Consider the following 22,072-nt stretch of genomic DNA (forward strand, 5'->3'; position numbering starts at 1 on the left):
AAGCTCAAAATAAATAAATCGCAGGGCCTTATTGGCATCTTACCTATAGTTTTAAAATAGATGAGGGATATTATTAGCCAACCTTTAACTTTACTATTTCAGAAATCGTTATCTGCGGGTGTGGTACCTTCTTATTGGAAGTATGCTAATATAACGCCCATATTCAAAAAACGGGATAGATGTAATCCAGCAAACTATAGGCCAATTACTTTAACTTGCATAACTGTAAAAGTAATGGAAGCTATAATCCAAGTGAAAATGGTATACTACCTGGATACTGTGAGAATCACGGGTTATAGGACGGGTAAGGCGAATGGGCAGGCGGGCAGGAAGAATCAGGCAAGGATGAGGCAGGCAGGCAGACGAAGGGGAAAACTGGGGATTTATTTGGGAAATGGAGAACTGGAAACATCTGACATCGACTAACATCAGTGACGGACAAAAACCAGGGCAAGACGTGGACTGAAATAGACAAGACTGGGCGAAAATAATCAGACACAGCTGGGCAAGATCGGGGAAGCACACGTGGATAATCAGGGGGCGTGGCACACACGAGGATCGGACAAGCCGGGCATGACAGATACAAATAACATTCTGAGGGGTAGCCAACATGGATTTAGGAGAGGTAGATCCTGTTCAACTAATCTACTTGAGTTCTTTGAGGAAGCTACAAGAGAAATTGATCACATAGAGTACTTAGATTTCCAGAAGGCCTTGGATGTTGTTGCCCTCAAACGGTTCTCGCTTAAGCTCAAAGCTGCAGGGAATTTAGGAACTGTAGCAGCTTGGATTGAAAACTGGTTAACAGGCACAATGTTATTAGAGGCACAATGTCACAGTGGGCCTGCGTTTATAGTGGGGTACCGCAGGGTTCAATTTTAGGACCACTATTGTTCCTAATTTACATTAATGAAATTGACACCAATGCATACAGTAAACTGGTTACATTTGCAGATGATACTAAGGTGGGTGGTGTAGCAGATACTGACCTAGCAGCACAGAGCTACAACAGGATCTTGATTTAATTAGCGACTGGGCTGATACCTGGCAAATGAAATTTAATGTAGATAAATGTAAGGTAATCCATGCAGGGAGCAGAAATATGAAGTACAGATATTTTATTGGTTCCACTGAAATAAAGGTAACTGATTATGAGAAAGACCTCGGTGTGTATGTTGATGCTTCCATGTCCCACTCTCGCCAGTGTGGGGAAGCAATTAAAAAGGCCAATAGGATGTTGGGTTACATCTCTAGGCGTGTGGAGTTTAAGTTAAATGAGGTGATGCTAAGATTATACAATTCCTTGGTAAGACCCCAGATAGAATATTGTTTTAAATGTGAGAGGGAGATGTAGGGCTTTTGAAGGAACAATCAGGTTCGCTTTAGTCCGTTCAGAAATATTCATTAAAATATACACAGGCCCAAAAAGCACACAGATGATTATCTGTGACACCCATGGTACACTGTTATTAGTATGAATTCCATTTATTTCACTATTCTGTCATATTGCTGTCGCGCAAGGGTTTCTATGAAGATGGCAAACAGTGAAGGAGAGAGTGGGCATGCAGGCCGTCTTCCCCGTCGGAGTGTGAATGCAGGTGATGTGATCCCATCTGTGACACTGTAGCTTTGGCTGAGATGTACATCATTTTAACCCAGTGGGTAAACGACTCTCCGAAGCCAAATCTATGCAGTGTATTAAAGAGGAATGTCCAACTGACTGTCAGATGGCTTTTCTGCATCTAATGATGTAATCATGGTTGTAGTGTGGGTATGCTGAGCAGTATTGACTAAATTTAATAATCTATGGATGTTGTTCAAGGCATGTCTTGTCTTGATGAAGTTTGTCTGATCAGGATGGATTATAATGACGAATGTCAAGAGCATTTGTAATGATTTTCAAGTCTGTATTCATTAGTGAGAGTGGTGGGTAACTGGAGGGTTGTGTTTGGTCTTTATCAGGTCTCAATAACACTGTAATGGTCAGTATCTGGAGGGTTGTGTTTGGTCTTTGTCAGGTCTCAATAACACTGTAATGGCCGGTAACTGGAGGGTTGTGTTTGGTCTTTATCAGGTGTCAGTGACACTGTAATGGCCGGTAACTGGAGGGTTGTGTTGGTCTTTATCAGGTCTCAGTGACACTGTAATGGCCGGTAACTGGAGGGTTGTGTTTGGTCTTTATCAGGTCTCAGTGACACTGTAATGGCCGGTAACTGGAGGGTTGTGTTTGGTCTTTATCAGGTCTCAGTGACACTGTAATGGCCGGTAACTGGAGGGTTGTGTTTGGTCTTTATCAGGTGTCAGTGACACTGTAATGGCCGGTAACTGGAGGGTTGTGTTTGGTCTTTATCAGGTCTCAGTGACACTGTAATGGCCGGTAACTGGAGGGTTGTGTTTGGTCTTTATCAGGTCTCAGTGACACTGTAATGGCCGGTAACTGGAGGGTTGTGTTTGGTCTTTATCAGGTCTCAGTGACACTGTAATGGCCGGTAACTGGAGGGTTGTGTTTGGTCTTTATCAGGTCTCAGTGACACTGTAATGGCCGGTAACTGGAGGGTTGTGTTCGGTCTTTATCAGGTCTCAGTAACACTGTAATGGCCGGTAACTGGAGGGTTGTGTTTGGTCTTTATCAGGTCTCAATAACACTGTAATGGCCGGTAACTGGAGGGTTGTGTTTGGTCTTTATCAGGTCTCAATAACAATGTAATGTTGAAAAGATGTTAACTTTGCGTGATTATTGAAATATTTATTAGAGGAGTCACTTTTGCTTAATAGTAATGCTTGTAATGGTGGGTTGATCTTATTTATTGGGGATTTTTTGTCTGTCTCTCTGCAGGCTGTCAGGCTGTAGAGTCACAGAAGTAGGCTGTTCTTCCCTGCTTCAGCTCTGAGGTCAAACCCCTCACACCTGAGAGAGCTGGACATGAGCTACAATCACCCAGGAGACTCAGGAGTGAAGCTGCTCTCTGCTGTACTGGAGGATCCTAGCTATAAACTGGAGAAGCTGAAGTGAGTACAGAGTGTGTGTCTGACACGCACAGATACTTGTGCAGATACAGTACAGATACTTATGCATGTATGTGAAGAAGAGGCACCAATAAATAAATGGATGCAGCAGTACTATGTCATTCTGCTTCTCCTATAGTGTGGATCACGGTGGAGAGTGCAGGACCAGACCAGGCTTACAGAAATGTAAGTGTGTTTCCATGTTTTTATTAATAATACCATTAATACTATGTTATGGTTGTATTCACACAATTGTTGTGATGAGTGTGACTGTGTAGATGGATTTGCATGTTTGTGTTTAGGTGAGTTTCATGTCATTTTAGACAAACATCCAAACGAGAAACAAAATATCAGAATCATCACCAAAAACACTATCAATTCATGTAATCGTTTATACTCATATTGTCTTTGTGTTTGTATGGGAGTGTAGGATGGTTAAAATATATTCTGATTCATACATCTTTAATTTCACAAAAAAAGAATCCTTTGCATTTCCTCTTTTTGCGCATGCCGTGAGTGTACAGTATGTGTTTTCTGTGTGAGATTGGTTAGTATTGTCCTAAGACGGCACCCGTAGGCAGTGACACCGGACTCTCTCCTCAAGTCCTAAAATGTGCAATTTTACAGGGTGGTTCTGGAACATTCCTTAATATTCATGAGAGAATATTACTGATTGGTCACTGAATCCCTTAAACCAGGGGAGCCCAAATCCAGTCCTGGAGGGTCAGAGTCCTGCACATTTTTGGGTTTCTCAACAACAAGAAATTTATTTTTGTATAGCGCATTATCACAACATTACATCGTCACACAGCACTTTACAGCATCTTCACCCAAAGCCCACAGTGAGTAAGCCATAGGCGACAGTGGCAAGGAAAAACTCCCAAGAAGGAAGAAACCTTGGGAGGGGCCAGATTCAAAGGTGGAGCCCATCCTCCAGGGGGCAGCAGAGGAATCCCTAACCCTAACCAGACTGAAAGAGGGAGGCCATCCTCCAGGGGGCAGCAGAGGAAGCCCTAACCCTAACCAGACTCAAAGGGGGAGCCCATCCTCCAGGGGGCAGAGGAAGCCCTAACCCTAACCAGACTGAAAGGGGAGCCCAACCTCCAGGGGGCAGTAGAGGAAGCCCTAACCCTAAGTTTCAAGTCACACTGTCCAAATCATAAGATTTGAGACATAACCAGGGAGCAGGGGGGAGATGACAAGCCGGTGCTGACACTCCCTCCATTCGACAGGCAACCAGAAGTAAGGCAGTGGGTCATACATGGAAGATGACACAGACAGAATGACGAGCTGGATGCAGGGACATCACTGGTAGTGGCAACGTCACATGTAGCAGGGTGTGCTGGACATCTTGATAGGTTGCGGTCTCCAGGCAGTACAGCCCAGGAGGAGTAGGAGAAATAAAATGTGCAATTAGTCAAAGTAGGGGAGACTATAGGCAGTGCTAACAGTTAGGTGAGAACTTTCTATGTTCTCCTCATTTAACACACCTGAGTCAACTCCTTCTGCTAATTAGCACACAGCTTTTGAGCTGAATCATTTATGGTGGAACAGGGTAAGAACTAAGCTACACAGGGCTCCGCCCCCCAGGACTGGATTTGGACACCCCTGTTTTAGGCAGAAGAAACAGGCAGCGGATGTCGATGTTAACTGGCCAATCGGGTAGTGCCCCTCTCATAAATATTAATCATCCAGCCAATCACGTAGGGCTTCGTTTATGAATATTAAAAAGTTCTCCTGATCCACGTTGCTAAAAGAAATAAACGTCCAGGACACACTGTATGTGCGGTGGAAAAATATAAAAATTTCTTTTCGGCGCCCATGTTAACAGATTATAGCGACCACGTGCCTGCGCGAGATGCGGGGTTCACGTCTCGCGGCAGCGGCGCCGCATCTAGAGTCACGCGCGCGATAAGCGGTTCTCTATGGAAGCGTATTGCATTCATTAAAAAAAAAAAAAATCAGTTCTGTTTTTTCCGAATTAATGAAATAATAATCCCTTTTTTCTGAACAATATTTTTCTGTTTTTCTGAATTAATGAGATAACCTTTCTGTTTTTCATGATGCACGCTCTGTGTAGTTTAATGCGCTTTTATTGATGGTTTGTAGACGGTATTATCATTAGTTTGTCGGCTTTGCGCGGCACCTATTCGCCCCGCTCGACACTGCAGTGTTTCTCCCGGATCAGTAGATACAGTCTGACACGCTTCACGGAAATAAGCCGATGCATGTGAAATGTATTCAGACCGGCTTTGCTGTGACTAAAGACCATGTCAGACAATCGCTGCAAATACTGGATCCTCATGGAGCGCGACTCCGGCGCCGGAATCATCCTTTGTATCAGAATCCAGGTCCAAACTTTTATTAAATATCACTTTAAATATGTAATGATATTGCTTAAATATTCTGTTATTGATGGCCATTTTCAAGCCGCACGCACCGGCTTTAGCGGTTAGAAGGAAAGGACACTGACTTTAGAATTGATCTCTGGTGCCGTTTTGTGGTAAATATGCGTGTGATGAATATGTCTGATGAATGTCGCTGCTTTGTAATTTTATTTACCCGTAATTAACTATTAGTTTAGCATTTTGGTGGCTCTTCCCGCCGCCGTCGCGCGCCCTCCGACATTTCCTGAGCTGTTTTATAAACTTCACTTCCCGCTTCGTTAGGGGAAGCTGTGCTGTTTTTATATCGTACAGAAACATAAAGTACAGGCGGCCTGATGGGATTAATAATTCTTCCTCCTGCCTACAGACTCCTGCCAGCTGACGCTGGACCCCAACACAGCAAACAGAGACCTGTCTCTGTCAGGGGGGAACAGGAAGGTGATAAATGAGTGGTGGGCAAAGCAGACATATCCTGATCATCCAGAGAGATTTGACGGCTGGTGCCCCCAAGTTCTGTGCAGAGAGAGTCTGACTGGCCGCTGTTACTGGGAGCTGAGTGGGATGGAGTTGCAGCCTGGATAGGAGTGACTTATAAAGGGATCTGGAGGAAAGGAGGGAGTGACTGTGAGCTTGGATACAATGACAAGTCATGGTGTCTGTGCTGTTATACTCACAGTTACTCTGTCCGGCACAATAATAAATGGACTGACATACCCATACAGCCCTCAGGCCCCCGCAGAGTAGGAGTGTATCTGGACTGGGGGGCTGGTGCTCTGTCCTTCTACAGAGTCTCCTCTGATGGACTGACCCCCCTGCACAGATTCACCTCCTCATTTCACTGAGTCCCTCTATCCAGGGTTTTATGTTGATATAAACTCCTCAGTGTCACTGTGACGTGTTGCTGGTTCTCCTGGCAAAAGGGTAAAATCTCTGCTTTTTAACCTTTTAATCCTTTTTACTCTGAAATGTATGTTTGACAAATATAAATGCCTGTGTTCAGTGAGCTGGATAACCATGAAAAATATAGTTTTATAGTTTTTCTCTCTGACTAAAATATAATTAAATGTAATCCTGATGGGGGGGGGGGCTTTCCCCCTCCCCTGTATATGTACATTTTATATATTTATGTCCATTTACTGTATTTCCTCCCTGTACAATGACAATAAAGGCTTTCTGTTCTGTCCTATTAATGTCCTGCTTCAGCGTCACCCAAAGCATAACTAAGTAACATAATGAAACCACAGTCTGCTGGATTAAGTTAAATTCACTGTATTACTGCAGCTGAATATAACTGACACAATGACACTCAATCAATGTGTATAATAATCATTTAACTGGAGACATAACAGACACAAAAAAATTGGAAAATATAATTATGTCCTGTTACTGTCCTGGTTCAGTGGATTAAAGTAAATAAAATTATTATTTATATATTTCAATATATAATGAAGTTATATGTTGTTAAACAAGTTGTTAAGCGATTAACCCCCCCCCCCCCCCCCCCCCCGGTGTAGTCTGGCTTTGCCCCCATCAGACACAAGGGGCAGGCAGGTGCCCAGGCAGCCTTGCCACCCCCACCCTACTGTAAAAGGTCAATTTATTCCCCCGTCGGACAAAACGGGCAGGTGCCCAGGAGCCTTGCCACCCCCACCCCACTCTAAAAGGTCTGTTTACTCCCCCGTCGCACAGAACGGGCAGGTGCCCAGGCAGCCTTTCCACCCCCCACCCTACTGTAAAAGGTCAATTTACTCCCCCGTCGCACAAAACGGGCAGGTGCCCAGGCAGCCTTGCCACCCCCCACCCCACTGTAAAAAGTCTGGTTACTCCCCCGTCGGAGAGAACGGGAGGTGCCCAGGCAGCCTTGCCACCCCCACCCCCACTGTAAAAAGTCTGGTTACTCCCCTGTCAGACAGAACGGGCAGGTGCCCAGGCAGCCTTGCCACCCCCCACCCCACTGTAAAAGGTCTGTTATTCCCCCGTCAGACAGAACGGGCAGTGCCCAGGCAGCCTTGCCACACCCACCCCACTATAAAAGGTCTGTTTATTCCCCCGTCAGACAGAACGGGCTGGTGCCCAGGCAGCCTTTCCACCCCCACCCCACTGTAAAAGGTCTGTTTACTCCCCCGTCAGACAGAACGGGCAGGTGCACAAGCAGCCTTGCCACCCCCACCCCCACTGTAAAAGGTCTGTTTACTCCCCCGTAGGACAGAACGGGCAGGTCCCAGGCAGCCTTGCACCCCCACCCCACTGTAAAAGGTCTGTTTACTCCCCCCGTCGGAGAGAACGGGCAGGTGCCCAGGCAGCCTTACCACCCCCACCCCACTGTAAAAGGTCGCGTAATGCCCTCGTCGGACCGAACAGGCAAGTGCCCAGGTAGCCTTGCCACCCCCACCCCACTGTAAAAACTCTGTTTACTCCCCTGTCGCACAGAACAGGCAAGTGCCCAGGCAGCCTTGCCATCCCCACCCCCACTCTAAAAGGTCTGTTTACTCCCCCATCGGAGAGAACGGGGAGGTGCCCAGGCAGCCTTGCCACCCCCACCCCCACTGTAAAAGGTCTGTTTACTCCCCCGTCAGACAGAACGGGCAGGTGCACAAGCAGCCTTGCCATCCCCACCCCACTCTAAAAGGTCTGTTTACTCCCCCATCGGAGAGAACGGGGAGGTGCCCAGGCAGCCTTGCCACCCCCACCCCACTGTAAAAGGTCTGTTTACTCCCCCGTCAGACAGAACGGGCAGGTGCACAAGCAGCCTTGCCACCCCCACCCCCACTGTAAAAGGTCTGTTTACTCCCCCGTAGGACAGAACAGGCAGGTGCCCAGGCAGCCTTGCCACCCCCCACCCAACTGTAAAAGGTCTGTTTACTCCCCCCGTCGGAGAGAATGGGCAGGTGCCCAGGCAGCCTTGCCACCCCCACCCCACTGTAAAAGGTCGGGTAATGCCCTCGTCGGACCGAACAGGCAGGTGCACAGGCAGCCTTGCCACCCCCACCCCACTGTAAAAGGTCTGATTACTCCCCATTCGGAGAGAACGGGCAGGTGCACAGGCAGCCTTGCCACCCCCACCCAACTGTAAAAGGTCTGTTTACTCCCCCCGTCGGAGAGAACGGGCAGGTGCCCAGGCAGCCTTGCCCACCCCCACCCCACTGTAAAAGGTCTGTTTATTCCCCCGTCAGACAGAACGGGCAGGTGCACAGGCAGCCTTTCCACCCCCACCCCACTGTAAAAGGTCTGTTTACTCCCCCGTCAGACAGAACGGGCAGGTGCACAAGCAGCCTTGCCACCCCCACCCCACTGTAAAAGGTCTGTTTACTCCCCCGTAGGACAGAACGGGGCAGGTCCCAGGCAGCCTTGCCACCCCCACCCCACTGTAAAAGGTCTGTTTACTCCCCCGTCAGACAGAACGGGCAGGTGCACAAGCAGCCTTGCCACCCCCACCCCACTGTAAAAGGTCTGTTTACTCCCCCGTAGGACAGAACGGGCAGGTGCCCAGGCAGCCTTGCCATCCCCACCCCACTCTAAAAGGTCTGTTTACTCCCCCATCGGAGAGAACGGGGAGGTGCCCAGGCAGCCTTGCCACCCCCACCCCACTGTAAAAGGTCGGGTAATGCCCTCGTCGGACCGAACGGGCAGGTGCACAGGCAGCCTTGCCACCCCCACCCCACTGTAAAAGGTCTGATTACTCCCCATTCGGAGAGAACGGGCAGGTGCCCAGGCAGCCTTGCCACCCCCCCACCCCACTGTAAAAGGTCTGTTAACGCCCCCGTCGGACAGAATGGGCAGGTGCCCAGGCAGCCTTGCCCACCCCCACCCAACTGTAAAAGGTCTGTTTACTCCCCCCGTCGGAGAGAACGGGCAGGTGCCCAGGCAGCCTTACCACCCCCACCCCACTGTAAAAGGTCGGGTAATGCCCTCGTCGGACCGAACAGGCAAGTGCCCAGGTAGCCTTGCCACCCCCACCCCACTGTAAAAAACTCTGTTTACTCCCCTGTCGCACAGAACAGGCAAGTGCCCAGGCAGCCTTGCCATCCCCACCCCACTCTAAAAGGTCTGTTTACTCCCCCATCGGAGAGAACGGGGAGGTGCCCAGGCAGCCTTGCCACCCCCACCCCACTGTAAAAGGTCTGTTTACTCCCCCGTCAGACAGAACGGGCAGGTGCACAAGCAGCCTTGCCATCCCCACCCCACTCTAAAAGGTCTGTTTACTCCCCCATCGGAGAGAACGGGGAGGTGCCCAGGCAGCCTTGCCACCCCCACCCCACTGTAAAAGGTCTGTTTACTCCCCCGTCAGACAGAACGGGCAGGTGCACAAGCAGCCTTGCCACCCCCACCCCACTGTAAAAGGTCTGATTACTCCCCATTCGGAGAGAACGGGCAGGTGCACAGGCAGCCTTGCCACCCCCACCCAACTGTAAAAGGTCTGTTTACTCCCCCCGTCGGAGAGAACGGGCAGGTGCCCAGGCAGCCTTGCCACCCCCACCCCACTGTAAAAGGTCTGTTTACTCCCCCCCGTCGGAGAGAACGGGCAGGTGCACAGGCAGCCTTGCCACCCCCACCCCACTGTAAAAGGTCTGTTTATTCCCCCGTCAGACAGAACGGCAGGTGCCCAGGCAGCCTTTCCACCCCCACCCCACTGTAAAAGGTCTGTTTACTCCCCCGTCAGACAGAACGGGCAGGTGCACAAGCAGCCTTGCCACCCCCACCCCACTGTAAAAGGTCTGTTTACTCCCCCGTAGGACAGAACGGGCAGGTCCCAGGCAGCCTTGCCACCCCCACCCCACTGTAAAAGGTCTGTTTACTCCCCCCGTCGGAGAGAACGGGCAGGTGCCCAGGCAGCCTTGCCATCCCCACCCCACTCTAAAAGGTCTGTTTACTCCCCCATCGGAGAGAACGGGGAGGTGCCCAGGCAGCCTTGCCACCCCCACCCCACTGTAAAAGGTCGGGTAATGCCCTCGTCGGACCGAACAGGCAGGTGCACAGGCAGCCTTGCCACCCCCACCCCACTGTAAAAGGTCTGATTACTCCCCATTCGGAGAGAACGGGCAGGTGCCCAGGCAGCCTTGCCACCCCCACCCCACTGTAAAAGGTCTGTTAACGCCCCCGTCGGACAGAATGGGCAGGTGCCCAGGCAGCCTTGCCACCCCCCACCCAACTGTAAAAGGTCTGTTTACTCCCCCCGTCGGAGAGAACGGGCAGGTGCCCAGGCAGCCTTGCCACCCCCCACCCCACTGTAAAAGGTCTGTTTACTCCCCCCGTCGGAGAGAACGGGCAGGTGCACAGGCAGCCTTGCCACCCCCCACCCCGCTGTAAAAGGTTCTGTTTATTCCCCCATCAGACAGATCGGGCTGGTGCCCAGGCAGCCTTGCCACCCCCACCCCACTGTAAAAGGTCTGTTTACTCCCCCCGTCGGACAGAACGGGCAGGTGCACAGGCAGCCTTGCCACCCCCACCCCCGCTGTAAAAGGTCTGTTTATTCCCCCATCAGACAGATCGGGCTGGTGCCCAGGCAGCCTTGTCACCCCCACCCCACTGTATAAGATCTGGCTACTCCCCCGTCGGACTAAACGGGCAGGTGCCCAGGCAGCCTTGCCACCCCCACCCTACTGTAAAAGGTCTGTTTACTCCCCCGTCGGACAGAATGGGCAGGTGCCCAGGCAGCCATGCCACCCCCACCCCACTGTAAAAGGTCTGTTTACTCCCCCGTCGGACAGAATGGGCAGGTCCCAGGCAGCCTTGCCACCCCCACCCCACTGTAAAAAGTCTGTTTACTCCCCCGTCGGACAGAATGGGCAGGTCCCAGGCAGCCTTGCCACCCCCACCACCCACTGTAAAAAGTCTGTTTTACTCCCCCGTCGGACAGAATGGGCAGGTCCCAGGCAGCCATGCCACCCCCACCCCACTGTAAAAGGTCTGTTTACTCCCCCGTCGGACAGAACGGGCAGGTGCCCAGGCAGCCATGCCACCCCCACCCCACTGTAAAAGGTCTGTTTACTCCCCCGTCGGACAGAAAGGGCAGGTGCCCAGGCAGCCTTGCCACCCCCACCCCACTGTAAAAGGTCTGTTTAACTCCCCCGTCGGACAGAACGGGCAGGTGCCCAGGCAGCCATGCCACCCCCCACCCCACTGTAAAAGGTCTGTTTACTCCCCCCGTCGGAGAGAACGGGCAGGTGCCCAGGCAGCCTTGCCATCCCCACCCCACTCTAAAAGGTCTGTTTACTCCCCCGTCGGACAGAATGGGCTGGTGCCCAGGCAGCCTTGCCACCCCCACCCCACTGTAAAAGGTCTGTTTACTCCCCCGTCAGACAGAACGGGCAGGTGCCCAGGCAGCCTTGCCACCCCCCACCCCACTGTAAAAGGTCTGTTTACTCCCCCGTACGACAGAACGGGCAGGTGCCCAGGCAGCCTTGCCACCCCCACCCAACTGTAAAAGGTCTGTTTACTCCCCCCGTCGGAGAGAACGGGCAGGTGCCCAGGCCGCCTTGCCACCCCCACCCCACTGTAAAAGGTCGGGTAATGCCCTCGTCGGACCGAACAGGCAGGTGCACAGGCAGCCTTGCCACCCCCACCCCACTGTAAAAGGTCTGTTTACTCCCCCCGAAGGAGAGAACGGGCAGGTGCCCAGGCAGCCTTGCCACCCCCCACCCCACTGTAAAAGGTCTGTTTACTCCCCCCGAAGGAGAGAACGGGCAGGTGCCCAGGCAGCCTTGCCACCCCCACCCCACTGTAAAAGGTCTGTTTACTCCCCCGTCGGACAGAATGGGCAGGTGCCCAGGCAGCCTTGCCACCCCCCACCCCACTGTAAAAAGTCTGTTTACTCCCCCGTAGGACAGAACGGGCAGGTGCCCAGGCAGCCTTGCCACTCCACCCCACTGTAAAAGGTCTGTTTATTCCCCCGTCAGACAGAACGGGCTGGTGCACAGGCAGCCTTGCCACCCCCACCCCACTGTAAAAAGTCTGTTTACTCCCCCGTAGGACAGAACGGGCAGGTGCCCAGGCAGCCTTGCCACCCCCCACCCCACTGTTTAAGTTCTGGTTACTCCCCCGTCGGACCGAACAGGCAGGTGCACAGGCAGCCTTGCCACCCCCCACCCAACTGTAAAAGGTCTGTTTACTCCCCCCGTCGGAGAGAACGGGCAGGTGCCCAGGCAGCCTTGCCACCCCCACCCCACTGTAAAAGGTCTGTTTACTCCCCCGTCGGACAGAATGGGCAGGTGCCCAGGCAGCCATGCCACCCCCCACCCCACTGTAAAAGGTCTGTTTACTCCCCCGTCGGACAGAATGGGCAGGTGCCCAGGCAGCCTTGCCACCCCCACCCCACTGTAAAAGGTCTGTTTACTCCCCCGTCGGACAGAACGGGCAGGTGCCCAGGCAGCCATGCCACCCCCCACCCCACTGTAAAAGGTCTGTTTACTCCCCCGTCAGACAGAACGGGCAGGTGCACAAGCAGCCTTGCCACCCCCACCCCACTGTAAAAGGTCTGTTTACTCCCCCGTAGGACAGAACAGGCAGGTGCCCAGGCAGCCTTGCCACCCCCACCCCACTGTAAAAGGTCTGTTTACTCCCCCGTCGGAGAGAATGGGCAGGTGCCCAGGCAGCCTTGCCACCCCCACCCCACTGTAAAAGGTCTGATTACTCCCCATTCGGAGAGAACGGGCAGGTGCACAGGCAGCCTTGCCACCCCCCCACCCCACTGTAAAAGGTCTGATTACTCCCCATTCGGAGAGAACGGGCAGGTGCACAGGCAGCCTTGCCACCCCCCACCCAACTGTAAAAGGTCTGTTTACTCCCCCCGTCGGAGAGAACGGGCAGGTGCCCAGGCAGCCTTGCCACCCCCACCCCACTGTAAAAGGTCTGTTTACTCCCCCCCGTCGGAGAGAACGGGCAGGTGCACAGGCAGCCTTGCCACCCCCCACCCCACTGTAAAAGGTCTGATTACTCCCCATTCGGAGAGAACGGGCAGGTGCACAGGCAGCCTTGCCACCCCCCACCCCACTGTAAAAGGTCTGTTTATTCCCCCGTCAGACAGAACGGGCAGGTGCACAGGCAGCCTTGCCACCCCCACCCCACTGTAAAAGGTCTGATTACTCCCCATTCGGAGAGAACGGGCAGGTGCACAGGCAGCCTTTCCACCCCCACCCCACTGTAAAAGGTCTGTTTACTCCCCCGTAGGACAGAACGGGCAGGTCCCAGGCAGCCTTGCCACCCCCACCCCACTGTAAAAGGTCTGTTTACTCCCCCGTAGGACAGAACGGGCAGGTGCACAAGCAGCCTTGCCACCCCCCACCCCACTGTAAAAGGTCTGTTTACTCCCCCGTAGGACAGAACGGGCAGGTCCCAGGCAGCCTTGCCACCCCCACCCCACTGTAAAAGGTCTGTTTACTCCCCCCGTCGGAGAGAACGGGCAGGTGCCCAGGCAGCCTTGCCATCCCCACCCCACTCTAAAAGGTCTGTTTACTCCCCCATCGGAGAGAACGGGGAGGTGCCCAGGCAGCCTTGCCACCCCCACCCCACTGTAAAAGGTCGGGTAATGCCCTCGTCGGACCGAACAGGCAGGTGCACAGGCAGCCTTGCCACCCCCACCCCACTGTAAAAGGTCTGATTACTCCCCATTCGGAGAGAACGGGCAGGTGCCCAGGCAGCCTTGCCACCCCCCACCCCACTGTAAAAGGTCTGTTAACGCCCCCGTCGGACAGAACGGGCAGGTGCCCAGGCAGCCTTGCCACCCCCACCCAACTGTAAAAGGTCTGTTTACTCCCCCCGTCGGAGAGAACGGGCAGGTGCCCAGGCAGCCTTGCCACCCCCCACCCCACTGTAAAAGGTCTGTTTACTCCCCCCGTCGGAGAGAACAGGCAGGTGCACAGGCAGCCTTGCCACCCCCCACCCCGCTGTAAAAGGTCTGTTTATTCCCCCATCAGACAGATCGGGCTGGTGCCCAGGCAGCCTTGCCACCCCCACCCCACTGTAAAAGGTCTGTTTACTCCCCCCCGTCGGACAGAACGGGCAGGTGCACAGGCAGCCTTGCCACCCCCACCCCGCTGTAAAAGGTCTGTTTATTCCCCCATCAGACAGATCGGGCTGGTGCCCAGGCAGCCTTGTCACCCCCCACCCCACTGTATAAGATCTGGCTACTCCCCCGTCGGACTAAACGGGCAGGTGCCCAGGCAGCCTTGCCACCCCCACCCTACTGTAAAAGGTCTGTTTACTCCCCCGTCGGACAGAATGGGCAGGTGCCCAGGCAGCCATGCTACCCCCACCCCACTGTAAAAGGTCTGTTTACTCCCCCGTCGGACAGAATGGGCAGGTCCCAGGCAGCCTTGCCACCCCCACCCCACTGTAAAAAGTCTGTTTACTCCCCCGTCGGACAGAACGGGCAGGTGCCCAGGCAGCCATGCCACCCCCACCCCACTGTAAAAGGTCTGTTTACTCCCCCGTCGGACAGAATGGGCAGGTCCCAGGCAGCCTTGCCACCCCCACCCCACTGTAAAAGGTCTGTTTACCTCCCCCGTCGGACAGAATGGGCAGGTCCCAGGCAGCCATGCCACCCCCACCCCCACTGTAAAAGGTCTGTTTACTCCCCCGTCGGACAGAACGGGCAGGTGCCCAGGCAGCCATGCCACCCCCCACCCCACTGTAAAAGGTCTGTTTACTCCCCCGTCGGACAGAAAGGGCAGGTGCCCAGGCAGCCTTGCCACCCCCCACCCCACTGTAAAAGGTCTGTTTACTCCCCCGTCGGACAGAACGGGCAGGTGCCCAGGCAGCCATGCCACCCCCCACCCCACTGTAAAAGGTCTGTTTACTCCCCCCGTCGGAGAGAACGGGCAGGTGCCCAGGCAGCCTTGCCATCCCCACCCCACTCTAAAAGGTCTGTTTACTCCCCCGTCGGACAGAATGGGCTGGTGCCCAGGCAGCCTTGCCACCCCCCACCCCACTGTAAAAGGTCTGTTTACTCCCCCGTCAGACAGAACGGGCAGGTGCCCAGGCAGCCTTGCCACCCCCACCCCACTGTAAAAGGTCTGTTTACTCCCCCCGTACGACAGAACGGGCAGGTGCCCAGGCAGCCTTGCCAACCCCACCCAACTGTAAAAGGTCTGTTTACTCCCCCCGTCGGAGAGAACGGGCAGGTGCCCAGGCCGCCTTGCCACCCCCACCCCACTGTAAAAGGTCGGGTAATGCCCTCGTCGGACCGAACAGGCAGGTGCACAGGCAGCCTTGCCACCCCCACCCCACTGTAAAAGGTCTGTTTACTCCCCCCGAAGGAGAGAACGGGCAGGTGCCCAGGCAGCCTTGCCACCCCCACCCCACTGTAAAAGGTCTGTTTACTCCCCCCGAAGGAGAGAACGGGCAGGTGCCCAGGCAGCCTTGCCACCCCCACCCCACTGTAAAAGGTCTGTTTACTCCCCCCGAAGGAGAGAACGGGCAGGTGCCCAGGCAGCCTTGCCACCCCCACCCCACTGTAAAAAGTCTGTTTACTCCCCCGTAGGACAGAACGGGCAGGTGCCCAGGCAGCCTTGCCACCTCCACCCCACTGTAAAAGGTCTGTTTATTCCCCCGTCAGACAGAACGGGCTGGTGCACAGGCAGCCTTGCCACCCCCACCCCACTGTAAAAAGTCTGTTTACTCCCCCGTAGGACAGAACGGGCAGGTGCCCAGGCAGCCTTGCCACCCCCACCCCACTGTAAAAAGTCTGTTTACTCCCCCGTAGGACAGAACGGGCAGGTGCCCAGGCAGCCTTGCCACCCCCACCCCACTGTTTAAGTTCTGGTTACTCCCCCGTCGGACCGAACAGGCAGGTGCACAGGCAGCCTTGCCACCCCCACCCAACTGTAAAAGGTCTGTTTACTCCCCCCGTCGGAGAGAACGGGCAGGTGCCCAGGCAGCCTTGCCACCCCCACCCCACTGTAAAAGGTCTGTTTACTCCCCCGTCGGACAGAATGGGCAGGTGCCCAGGCAGCCTTGCCACCCCCACCCCACTGTAAAAGGTCTGTTTACTCCCCCGTCGGACAGAATGGGCAGGTGCCCAGGCAGCCTTGCCACCCCCACCCCACTGTAAAAAGTCTGTTTACTCCCCCGTAGGACAGAACGGGCAGGTGCCCAGGCAGCCTTGCCACCCCCACCCAACTGTAAAAGGTCTGTTTACTCCCCCCGTCGGAGAGAACGGGCAGGTGCACAGGCAGCCTTGCCACCCCCACCCCACTGTATAAGATCTGGCTACTCCCCCGTCGGACTGAACGGGCAGGTGCCCAGGCAGCCTTGCCCCCCCACCCCACTGTAAAAAGTCTGTTTACTCCCCCGTAGGACAGAACGGGCAGGTCCCCAGGCAGCCTTGCCACCCCCACCCCACTGTAAAAGGTCTGTTTACTCCCCCGTCAGACAGAACGGGCTGGTGCCCAGGCAACCTTGTCACCCCCACCCCACTGTAAAAGGTCTGTTTACTCCCCCGTCAGACAGAACGGGCAGGTGCACAAGCAGCCTTGCCACCCCCGCCCCACTGTAAAAGGTCTGTTTACTCCCCCGTAGGACAGAACGGGCAGGTCCCAGGCAGCCTTGCCACCCCCACCCCACTGTAAAAGGTCTGTTTACTCCCCCCGTCGGAGAGAACGGGCAGGTGCCCAGGCAGCCTTGCCATCCCCACCCCACTCTAAAAGGTCTGTTTACTCCCCCATCGGAGAGAACGGGGAGGTGCCCAGGCAGCCTTGCCACCCCCACCCCACTGTAAAAGGTCGGGTAATGCCCTCGTCGGACCGAACAGGCAGGTGCACAGGCAGCCTTGCCACCCCCACCCCACTGTAAAAGGTCTGATTACTCCCCATTCGGAGAGAACGGGCAGGTGCCCAGGCAGCCTTGCCACCCCCACCCCACTGTAAAAGGTCTGTTAACGCCCCCGTCGGACAGAATGGGCAGGTGCCCAGGCAGCCTTGCCACCCCCACCCAACTGTAAAAGGTCTGTTTACTCCCCCCGTCGGAGAGAACGGGCAGGTGCCCAGGCAGCCTTGCCACCCCCCACCCCACTGTAAAAGGTCTGTTTACTCCCCCCGTCGGAGAGAACGGGCAGGTGCCCAGGCAGCCTTGCCACCCCCACCCCACTGTAAAAGGTCTGTTTACTCCCCCCGTCGGACAGAACGGGCAGGTGCACAGGCAGCCTTGCCACCCCAACCCCGCTGTAAAAGGTCTGTTTATTCCCCCATCAGATAGATCGGGCTGGTGCCCAGGCAGCCTTGCCACCCCCACCCCACTGTATAAGATCTGGCTACTCCCCCGTCGGACTAAACGGGCAGGTGCCCAGGCAGCCTTGCCACCCCCACCCTACTGTAAAAGGTCTGTTTACTCCCCCGTCGGACAGAATGGGCAGGTGCCCAGGCAGCCATGCCACCCCCACCCCACTGTAAAAGGTCTGTTTACTCCCCCGTCGGACAGAATGGGCAGGTCCCAGGCAGCCTTGCCACCCCCACCCCACTGTAAAAAGTCTGTTTACTCCCCCGTCGGACAGAACGGGCAGGTGCCCAGGCAGCCATGCCACCCCCACCCCACTGTAAAAGGTCTGTTTACTCCCCCGTCGGACAGAATGGGCAGGTCCCAGGCAGCCTTGCCACCCCCACCCCACTGTAAAAGGTCTGTTTACTCCCCCGTCGGACAGAATGGGCAGGTCCCAGGCAGCCATGCCACCCCCACCCCACTGTAAAAGGTCTGTTTACTCCCCCGTCGGACAGAACGGGCAGGTGCCCAGGCAGCCATGCCACCCCCACCCCACTGTAAAAGGTCTGTTTACTCCCCCGTCGGACAGAATGGGCAGGTGCCCAGGCAGCCTTGCCACCCCCACCCCACTGTAAAAGGTCTGTTTACTCCCCCGTCGGACAGAACGGGCAGGTGCCCAGGCAGCCATGCCACCCCCACCCCACTGTAAAAGGTCTGTTTACTCCCCCCGTCGGAGAGAACGGGCAGGTGCCCAGGCAGCCTTGCCATCCCCACCCCACTCTAAAAGGTCTGTTTACTCCCCCGTCGGACAGAATGGGCAGGTGCCCAGGCAGCCTTGCCACCCCCACCCCACTGTAAAAGGTCTGTTTACTCCCCCGTCAGACAGAACGGGCAGGTGCCCAGGCAGCCTTGCCACCCCCACCCCACTGTAAAAGGTCTGTTTACTCCCCCGTACGACAGAACGGGCAGGTGCCCAGGCAGCCTTGCCACCCCCACCCAACTGTAAAAGGTCTGTTTACTCCCCCCGTCGGAGAGAACGGGCAGGTGCCCAGGCCGCCTTGCCACCCCCACCCCACTGTAAAAGGTCGGGTAATGCCCTCGTCGGACCGAACAGGCAGGTGCACAGGCAGCCTTGCCACCCCCACCCCACTGTAAAAGGTCTGTTTACTCCCCCCGAAGGAGAGAACGGGCAGGTGCCCAGGCAGCCTTGCCACCCCCACCCCACTGTAAAAGGTCTGTTTACTCCCCCCGAAGGAGAGAACGGGCAGGTGCCCAGGCAGCCTTGCCACCCCCACCCCACTGTAAAAGGTCTGTTTACTCCCCCGTCGGACAGAATGGGCAGGTGCCCAGGCAGCCTTGCCACCCCCCACCCCACTGTAAAAAGTCTGTTTACTCCCCCGTAGGACAGAACGGGCAGGTGCCCAGGCAGCCTTGCCACCTCCACCCCACTGTAAAAGGTCTGTTTATTCCCCCGTCAGACAGAACGGGCTGGTGCACAGGCAGCCTTGCCACCCCCACCCCACTGTAAAAAGTCTGTTTACTCCCCCGTAGGACAGAACGGGCAGGTGCCCAGGCAGCCTTGCCACCTCCACCCCACTGTAAAAGGTCTGTTTATTCCCCCGTCAGACAGAACGGGCAGGTGCCCAGGCAGCCTTGCCACCCCCCACCCCACTGTAAAAAGTCTGTTTACTCCCCCCGTAGGACAGAACGGGCAGGTGCCCAGGCAGCCTTGCCACCCCCACCCCACTGTTTAAGTTCTGGTTACTCCCCCGTCGGACCGAACAGGCAGGTGCACAGGCAGCCTTGCCACCCCCACCCAACTGTAAAAGGTCTGTTTACTCCCCCCGTCGGAGAGAACGGGCAGGTGCCCAGGCAGCCTTGCCACCCCCCACCCCACTGTAAAAGGTCTGTTTACTCCCCCGTCGGACAGAATGGGCAGGTGCCCAGGCAGCCTTGCCACCCCCCACCCCACTGTAAAAGGTCTGTTTACTCCCCCGTCGGACAGAATGGGCAGGTGCCCAGGCAGCCTTGCCACCCCCACCCAACTGTAAAAGGTCTGTTTACTCCCCCCGTCGGAGAGAACGGGCAGGTGCACAGGCAGCCTTGCCACCCCCACCCCACTGTATAAGATCTGGCTACTCCCCCGTCGGACTGAACGGGCAGGTGCCCAGGCAGCCTTGCCCCCCCACCCCACTGTAAAAAGTCTGTTTACTCCCCCGTAGGACAGAACGGGCAGGTCCCCAGGCAGCCTTGCCACCCCCACCCCACTGTAAAAGGTCTGTTTACTCCCCCGTCAGACAGAACGGGCTGGTGCCCAGGCAACCTTGTCACCCCCACCCCACTGTAAAAGGTCTGTTTATTCCCCCGTCAGACAGAACGGGCTGGTGCCCAGGCAGCCTTGCCACCTCCACCCCACTGTAAAAGGTCTGTTTATTCCCCCGTCAGACAGAACGGGCTGGTGCCCAGGCAGCCTTGCCACCTCCACCCCACTGTAAAAGGTCTGTTTATTCCCCCGTCAGACAGAACGGGCTGGTGCCCAGGCAGCCTTGCCACCCCCACCCCACTGTTTAAGTTCTGGTTACTCCCCCGTCGGACAGAATGGGCAGGTGCCCAGGCGGCCTTGCCACCCTCACCCTACTGTAAAAGTTCTGGTTACTCCCCCGTCGGACAGAATGGGCAGGTGCCCAGGCGGCCTTGCCACCCCCACCCTGCTGTAAAAGGTCTGGTTACTCCCCCGTCGGACAGAATGGGCAGGTGCCCAGGCGGCCTTGCCACCCCCACCCTGCTGTAAAAGGTCTGTTTACTCCCCCCGTCGGACAGAATGGGCAGGTGCCCAGGCGGCCTTGCCACCCCCACCCCGCTGTAAAAGGTCTGTTTACTCCCCCGTAGGACAGAACGGGCAGGTGCCCAGGCGGCCTTGCCACCCCCACCCCCGCTGTAAAAGGTCTGTTTACTCCCCCGTCGGACAGAACGGGCAGGTGCCCAGGCGGCCTTGCCACCCCCACCCCGCTGTAAAAGGTCTGGTTACTCCCCCGTCGGACAGAACGGGCAGGTGCCCAGGCGGCCTTGCCACCCCCACCCCGCTGTAAAAGGTCTGGTTACTCCCCCGTCGGACAGAACGGGCAGGTGCCCAGGCGGCCTTGTCACCCCCACCCCGCTGTAAAAGGTCTGGTTACTCCCCCGTCGGACAGAACGGGCAGGTGCCCAGGCGGCCTTGTCACCCCCCACCCCGCTGTAAAAGGTCTGGTTACTCCCCCGTCGGACAGAACGGGCAGGTGCCCAGGCGGCCTTGCCACCCCCACCCCACTGTAAAAGGTCTGTTTACTCCCCCGTCGGACAGAACGGGCAGGTGCCCAGGCGGCCTTGCCACCCCCACCCCCGCTGTAAAAGGTCTGTTTATTCCCCCGTCAGACAGATCGGGCAGGTGCCCAGGCGGCCTTGTCACCCCCCACCCCGCTGTAAAAGGTCTGGTTACTCCCCCGTCGGACAGAACGGGCAGGTGCCCAGGCGGCCTTGCCACCCCCACCCCACTGTAAAAGGTCTGTTTACTCCCCCGTCGGACAGAACGGGCAGGTGCCCAGGCGGCCTTGCCACCCCCCACCCCACTGTAAAAGGTCTGTTTACTCCCCCGTCGGACAGAACGGGCAGGTGCCCAGGCAGCCTTGTCACCCCCACCCCACTGTAAAAGGTCTGGTTACTCCCCATACGGAGAGAACGGGTAGGTGCCCAGGCAGCCTTGCCACCCCCACCCTACTGTAAAAGGTCTGTTTACTCCCCCGTCGGACAGAATGGGCAGGTGCCCAGGCAGCCTTGCCACCCCCACCCCACTGTAAAAAGTCTGTTTACTCCCCCGTCGGACAGAATGGGCAGGTCCCAGGCAGCCTTGCCACCCCCACCCCACTGTAAAAGGTCTGTTTACTCCCCCCGTCGGAGATAACGGGCAGGTGCCCAGGCAGCCTTGCCATCCCCACCCCACTCTAAAAGGTCTGTTTACTCCCCCGTCGGACAGAATGGGCAGGTGCCCAGGCAGCCTTGCCACCCCCACCCCACTGTAAAAGGTCTGTTTACTCCCCCGTACGACAGAACGGGCAGGTGCCCAGGCAGCCTTGCCACCCCCACCCAACTGTAAAAGGTCTGTTTACTCCCCCGTCAGACAGAACGGGCAGGTGCCCAGGCAGCCTTGCCACCCCCACCCCACTGTAAAAGGTCTGTTTACTCCCCCGTACGACAGAACGGGCAGGTGCCCAGGCAGCCTTGCCACCCCCACCCAACTGTAAAAGGTCTGTTTACTCCCCCCGTCGGAGAGAACGGGCAGGTGCCCAGGCCGCCTTGCCACCCCCACCCCACTGTAAAAGGTCGGGTAATGCCCTCGTCGGACCGAACAGGCAGGTGCACAGGCAGCCTTGCCACCCCCACCCCACTGTAAAAGGTCTGATTACTCCCCCGTCGGAGAGAACGGGCAGGTGCCCAGGCAGCCTTGCCACCCCCAC

At 56.2% G+C, this 22,072-nt stretch overlaps 1 protein-coding gene across 24 annotated transcripts; it reads left to right on the top strand.

The window, feature by feature from the left end:
- The first annotated feature begins 9 nt into the window (after nt 1–9).
- LOC125724890 (stonustoxin subunit alpha-like) lies at nt 10–6,583 on the top strand. 24 transcript variants are annotated; one of them, XR_007387239.1, is made up of 6 exons: nt 10–2,074; nt 2,130–2,297; nt 2,354–2,521; nt 2,578–3,009; nt 3,146–3,192; nt 5,761–6,583. XR_007387239.1 is itself a non-coding variant. In XM_049001333.1 (4 exons), exons 2-4 carry the CDS (start codon nt 2,924–2,926, stop codon nt 5,973–5,975), a joined length of 348 nt encoding a protein of 115 aa, XP_048857290.1. In that variant the 5' UTR covers nt 2,283–2,353; nt 2,578–2,923; the 3' UTR covers nt 5,976–6,583. The 24 variants fall into 24 exon arrangements, 5 of the variants coding, with proteins under 5 accessions (XP_048857290.1, XP_048857288.1, XP_048857291.1 ...); XR_007387243.1 differs by having other exon boundaries at nt 2,634–3,009; XR_007387246.1 differs by having other exon boundaries at nt 2,690–3,009.
- Nucleotides 6,584–22,072: the final 15,489 nt, after the last annotated feature.

This window comes from Brienomyrus brachyistius, unplaced genomic scaffold (assembly GCF_023856365.1).
Source record: "Brienomyrus brachyistius isolate T26 unplaced genomic scaffold, BBRACH_0.4 scaffold58, whole genome shotgun sequence".
Classification (NCBI taxonomy): Eukaryota; Metazoa; Chordata; class Actinopteri; order Osteoglossiformes; family Mormyridae; genus Brienomyrus; species Brienomyrus brachyistius.

What these genes read in the sequence shown, in the direction of transcription:
- LOC125724890 (XM_049001333.1), top strand. Translation starts at nt 2,924, where the DNA reads ATGAGCTACAATCACCCAGGAGACTCAGGAGTGAAGCTGCTCTCTGCT. An exon ending in TATAAACTGGAGAAGCTGAA is followed by an intron (nt 3,010 to 3,145) that starts GTGAGTACAGAG and finishes CTTCTCCTATAG; the next exon opens with TGTGGATCACGGTGGAGAGT. An exon ending in CAGACCAGGCTTACAGAAAT is followed by an intron (nt 3,193 to 5,760) that starts GTAAGTGTGTTT and finishes TCCTGCCTACAG; the next exon opens with ACTCCTGCCAGCTGACGCTG.